The 6,131-nt window shown below is 44.0% G+C and overlaps 1 protein-coding gene and 2 long non-coding RNA genes across 3 annotated transcripts in view; 2 read left to right on the top strand and 1 right to left on the bottom strand.

The window, feature by feature from the left end:
- Nucleotides 1-6,131, top strand: part of LOC112076989 (inositol-pentakisphosphate 2-kinase) — a 27,754-nt gene that overhangs the window by 14,430 nt on the left and 7,193 nt on the right. The window contains 1 exon segment of the mRNA XM_024143603.2: nucleotides 4,233-4,361. Coding sequence (XP_023999371.2) covers nucleotides 4,233-4,361 — 129 coding nt within the window.
- On the bottom strand, nucleotides 5,845-6,103 carry LOC139026240 (uncharacterized). The gene is made up of 2 exons (XR_011477991.1): nucleotides 6,030-6,103; nucleotides 5,845-5,985 (listed from the first exon to the last, which is right to left on the bottom strand). It is a non-coding gene; the product is annotated as an uncharacterized lncRNA (long non-coding RNA).
- Nucleotides 5,908-6,131, top strand: part of LOC139026241 (uncharacterized) — a 331-nt gene continuing 107 nt past the window's right edge. The window contains exons 1-2 of the long non-coding RNA XR_011477992.1: nucleotides 5,908-5,997; nucleotides 6,043-6,085. This is a non-coding gene — a long non-coding RNA (uncharacterized lncRNA). The remainder of the gene's footprint in view (nucleotides 5,998-6,042; nucleotides 6,086-6,131) is intronic.

Genomic DNA, 6,131 nt, shown 5'->3' with positions numbered 1-6,131 from the left:
ACTGGGATCTATAGCTGTCAGGGTTTAAACCGTCTGTCTCTATCCAGACTCGGGATCTATAGCTTGTCAGGGTTATTAACCTGTCTCTATATCCAGACTGGACTTATTAGCTGTCAGGTATAACTCTCTCGAACCTGGGATCTCTAGCGTTAGGTTATTAACCTGTCTCTTTCCAGGACTGGATCTATAGCTGTCAGGGTTATACAAACCTGTCTCTCTATCCAGACTGGACATCTAGCAGGTCAGGTTATTAACCTGGTCTTATCCACTGATCTATCTGTCAGGGTTATTAAAACCTGTCTCTCTATCCAGAATGACTCTAGCTGGCAGGTATTAACCTGTCATCTATCCAGACTGGATCTATAGCGTGTCAGGGTTATTAACACTGTCTCTCTATCCAGACTGGATTATAGCGTCAGGGTTATTAACCTGCGATCTCTAGCTGTCAGGGTTATTAAACCTGTTCTCTATATCCAGACTGGATCCATAGCTGTCAGGGTTATATAAACCTGTCTCTCTATTCCAGACTGGATCTTACTGTCAGGGTTAAAACCTGTTCTCTCTATCCAGACTGGATCTATACTGTCAGGGTTATTAAACCTGTCTCCTACTCCAGACTGGATCTATAGCTGTCAGGGTTATAAACCTGTCTCTCTATCCAGACTGGATCTATAGCTGTCAGGGTATAAACCTGCTCTCTACCAGACTGGATCTATAGCTGTCAGGGTTATTAAACCTGTCTCTCTATCCAGACTGGATCTATAGCTGTCAGGGTTATTAAACCTGTCTCTCTATCCAGACTGGATCTATTAGCTGTCAGGATTAAACCTGTCTCTCTTCCAGACTGGATCTATAGCTGTCAGGGTTATTAACCTGTCTCTCTATCCAGACTGGATCTATAGCTGTCAGGTGTATTAAACCTGTCTCTCTATCCAGACCGGATCTATAGCTGTCAGGGTTATTAACCTGTCCTCTATCCAGACTGGATCTTATAGCTGTCAGGGTTATTAAACTGTCTCTCTCTATCCAGACTGGATCTTATAGCTGTCAGGGTTAATTAAAACCGGATTCTAGCGTCAGTATAAACCTGTCTCTCTATCCAGACTGGAATTCTCTAGCTGTCAGGGTTATTAAACCTGTTCTCTCTATCCAGACTGGATCTATAGCTTCAGGTTATTAAAACCTGTCTCTCTACCAGACTGGATCTATAGCTGTCAGGGTTATTAAACCTGTCACTCTATCCAGAACTGATCTATAGCTGTCAGGGTTATTAAACCTGTTCCTCTATCCAGACTGGATCTTAGCTGTGCAGGCTTATTAACCTGTCTCTAATCCAGACCTGGAATCTATAGCGGTCAGGGTTATTAAACCTGTCTCTCTATCCAGACTGGATTCTATAGCTGTCTTTTTTTATTGAAACTGACACAGCGGCTGGATTAACGTCCTCAGGATAGGGGCCCAGCATTTTCACTTTTGATAAATAACGTGCCCAATTCAACTTCCTTCTTACTCATCCCCAGAATATAAAATATGCATAATATTAGAGATTTGGATAGAAAACACTCTGAAGTTCTAAAACTGTTGAATCATGTCTATGAAACACAGAACTTATGTAGCAGGCAAACCCAGAGACTAACCAGTCAGAATTTCTTTTTTTTTGTTGAGGTCACCGTCTGTTCAATGATTTTCATTGGATACCAGATTTCTAATCAAACCTGTTCAGTTCCTACCGCTTCCCACTGGATGTCACCAGTCTTGGAAATAGGTTGAGGTTATTCTTTCGCAAGAAGAAGACGGGCCATCTTGAATCAGTAAGTTATGTGTACTGTTTGAGACGTTGCGCAAGACTAGAAAAGTATCGTTAGTTTGTTGTCATCCTGTATTGAAAACAGATGGACCCGTCCTTCAATTTGATCGATTATAACGTTACAAATACCTTAGTGTATTACAAAAGTAGTTTGAAATGTTTTGCAAAGTTTAGAGTAATTGAATATTTGTAGTGACGTTGCGCCAAAATTGGAAGCTGTTTTCTCTGGATCAAACGCGCCAAATAAATGGGAAACATTTGACATATATGGACAGAATTAATCGAACAAAATGACCATTTGTGATTGTGTAGGACATATTGGATGCCAACAAAAGAAATTCGTCAAAGTAAGGCATGATTTAATATTTTAATTCTGCGTTTGTGTGCGCCTGCAGGGTGAAATATGCACACTCTCTTTGTTTACTGTTGGCTATCATCAGATAATAGCATCTTATGCTTTCCCCCGAAAACCTTTTGAAATCTGACATGTTGGCCTGGATTTCACACGATGTAGCTTTAATTTGTATCTTATACACCAAGCGTCCCACATATCCCAGGAGGTTAACAAAGAATAAGCATTTGTTGTGATGTAGGACACTTGTATTTCAGAATCGTTAAATATTATATTTTCGTATTGTGAATTTCGCACTCAACGGATGTTTGAGTTTCAAGGATGTTAATTCCAACGGATGTTTCGAGTGGTCGCTACGGAATGCCTGCCGCCACAGAAAGGTTAAGGTCTAACACTTGTTGCATTCACCCCCCACAATGCAGCAGCAGCACAAGACAGAAATAGAATGAATAGAACAGGTTGTACCTTGCCAATGTTGACTGTAAACTTCATGGTTACACTTGCAATGATCCTGTATTGGTGAGTAATATTTCCATGATAATGTAGAATTGTCATATCAAAATTATGTTAACCGATTGGCTCATGCAATGGAAAGCATTTTTTGTAATGTCAGTTGAGGGAATCATCAAATCACAGCACATATTGATGGTACACTTCCTGCTTCTTACTCTGCGTTGTTCCTATGGGTAACACTCACCAATGGCCACCAGTTCAACCATTATGCCACATTGATTTGAATGGGGATGGCACCTTAATATTCAATCTATTCTATGGCAGCAACTTAGTATGAGACTGCTTGTCATTTGCTGGCCTTCATCCAAAATTCCATGACATCACAGCCCTATTCACTTAGCAAGAGACACCGACAAAGAGTCACCTCACTACTAGTCCTTAGCGAAACTTATATTGTATTGTTAGCATCATTTCTTACATGTTTGCAATTGCCTATACCACCCAATAGGTCCACAGACGAGAATTGCCATCACACTGCCCTATCCCATCTGGAAAAGAGGAATAACCTATGTAAGAAGAATATTTCATTGACTAACAGCTCAGTATTTCAAACACCATAGTACCCCCAAGCTCATCATTAAGCTGAGCCCTGGTTTCAACCCCACCTTGGGCAATTGGTCCTGGATTCATGACGGCCCGCCCCAGGTTGTGAAGGTACGGAAACAACAGCGTCCCACTTCGCTGATCCTCAACATTGGGCCCCACAAAGGGCGTTCTCAGCCCACTTCGTACTCCCCGTTTACCCCATGACTGCGTGGCCATGCACGCCTCCAACTCAATCATCAAGTTTGCAGGACGACACTACAGTGGTAGGCTGATTACAACAGACGACGAGACAAGCCTACAGGGAGGAGCTGAGGGCACTCGGGTGGGGTCAGGAAAAAACCTCACTTCAACGTCAACAAAACAAGATGATCGTGACTCAGAAAGCAGCAAGGGAGCACCCCCTTATCCACACGACAGGACAAGCAGTGGAGAGTGTAAGTTCCTCAGTTACATATCACAAACAATCTGAAATGGTCTCACGCACACAGAACAGGTGTGAAAGAAGGCCGCACAGTGCCTCCTTCAACCTCAGAGGGCTGAAAAAAATGTAGCTCGTCACCGAAAAACCCTTCACTAACTTTTTACAGTGCACAATGAGAGCATCTGTCGGCTGTATCACCGCCTGCACGCATAAACGCACCGCCCAACAACCCACAGCTCTCCAGAAGTGGTGTGTCTGCACAACGTATCACTGCGAAAACTACCTGGCCTCCAGGACACTATAGCACCATGGTCACAGAATGTCCTAAAAAAAAAATCAAGGACAATAACCATCCCGAGTCACTGCCGTTCGCCCCGCTTCCATCCAGTGATGCGAGGATCCGTTACAGTTGCATCAAAAGCTGGGGACAAGAGAACAAGGCTTTTTCATTCAAGGCCAGGCAGATTGTTAAAACAACCAGCAATAGCACAGATTGGGGCTTGGATCTATAGCTGTCAGGGTTATTAAACCTGTCTCTCTATCCAGACTGGATCTATAGCTGTCAGGGTTATTAAACCTGTCTCTCTATCCAGGGTGGAGAGTGTATCTACAGCTGTAAGGATGATGCAGACGTGTTACAGGACCTAGATGAATTGGCTCAGCATCTACGGCCATACTTCCTCCCCAATGGCAGCCTTATGAACGGACACCAGTCCAGTAAGGTTGGTATCCTGCGTCCTAAATGACACCTTGTATAGTGTACTACTATTGACCAAAGCCCAGAGGGTTCTCAAACTCAACTCTAGACCTCAGCTAGTTCCGCTGCGTTTCCCTTGTTCCCCTCTAATCGGGGACTGATTTAGACCCGGGGACACCGGGTTCCCCTCTAATCGGGGACTGATTTAGACCCGGGGACACCGGGTTCAATCCAGGACTGGATCTATAAGCTGTCAGGGTTAAACCTGTCTCTCTATCCAGACTGGATCTATAGCTGTCAGGGTTAAACCTGTCTCTCTATCCAGACTGGATCTATAGCTGTCAGTTATTAAACCTGTCTCTCTATCCAGACTGGAATCTATAGCTGTCAGGGTTATTAAACCTGTTCTCTCTATCCAGACTGGATTCTATAGCTGTCAGGGTTATTAACCCTGTCAATCTATCCAGACTGGATCTATAGCTGTCAGGGTTATTAAACCTGTCTCTCTATCCAGACTGGAGATCTTAAGCTGTTCAGGGTTATATAACCTGGATCTCTAGCTGTCAGGGTTATTAAACCTGTTCTTCTATCCAGACTGGATCTCTAGCTGTCAGGGTTATTAAACCTGTCTCTCTATCCAGACTGGATCTATAGCTGTCAGGGTTATTAAACCTGTCTCTCTATCCAGACTGGATCTATAGCTGTCAGGGTTATTAAACCTGTCTCTCTATCCAAGACTGGATCTATAGCTGTCAGGGTTATTAAACCTGTCTCTCTATCCAGACTGGATCTCTAGCTGGCAGGGTTATTAAACCTGTCTCTATATCCAGACTGGATCTATAGCTGTCAGGGTTATTAAACCTGTCTCTATATCCAGACTGGATCTATTAGCTGTCAGGGTTATTAAACCTGTCTCTCTATCCAGACTGGATCTATAGCTGTCAGGGTTATTATAAACCTGTCTCTCTATCCAGACTGGATCTCTAGCTGTCAGGGTTATTAAACCTGTCTCTATCCAGACTGGATCTATAGCTGTCAGGGTTATTAAACCTGTCTCTCTATCCAGACTGGATCTATAGCTGTCAGGGTTATTAAACCTGTCTCTCTATCCAGACTGGATCTATAGCTGTCAGGGTTATTAAACCTGTCTCTCTATCCAGACTGGATCTATAGCTGTCAGGGTTATTAAACCTGTCTCTCTATCCAGGGTGGAGAGTGTATCTACAGCTGTAAGGATGATGCAGACGTGTTACAGGACCTAGATGAATTGGCTCAGCATCTACGGCCATACTTCCTCCCCAATGGCAGCCTTATGAACGGACACCAGTCCAGTAAGGTTGGTATCCTGCGTCCTAAAATGACACCTTGTATAGTGTACTACTATTGACCAAAGCCCAGAGGGTTCTCAAACTCAACTCTAGACCTCAGCTAGTTCCGCTGCGTTTCCCTTGTTCCCCTCTAATCGGGGACTGATTTAGACCTGGGGACACCAGGTTCCCCTCTAATCAGGGACTGATTTAGACCTGGGACACCAGGTTCCCCTCTAATCAGGGACTGATTTAGACCTGGGACACCAGGTTCCCCTCTAATCATGGACTGATTTAGACCTGGGACACCAGGTTCCCCTCTAATCAGGGACTGATTTAGACCTTGGACACCAGGTTTCCCCTCTATTCAGGGGACTGATTTAGACCTGGGGACACCAGGTTCCCCTCTAATTCGGGACTGATTTAGACCTGGGGACACCAGGTTTCCCCTCTAATCGGGACTGATTTAGACCTGGGGACACCAGGTT

This window comes from Salvelinus sp. IW2-2015, unplaced genomic scaffold (assembly GCF_002910315.2).
Source record: "Salvelinus sp. IW2-2015 unplaced genomic scaffold, ASM291031v2 Un_scaffold4181, whole genome shotgun sequence".
Classification (NCBI taxonomy): Eukaryota; Metazoa; Chordata; class Actinopteri; order Salmoniformes; family Salmonidae; genus Salvelinus; species Salvelinus sp. IW2-2015.
This window is presented reverse-complemented; position numbering and strand designations above follow the sequence as displayed.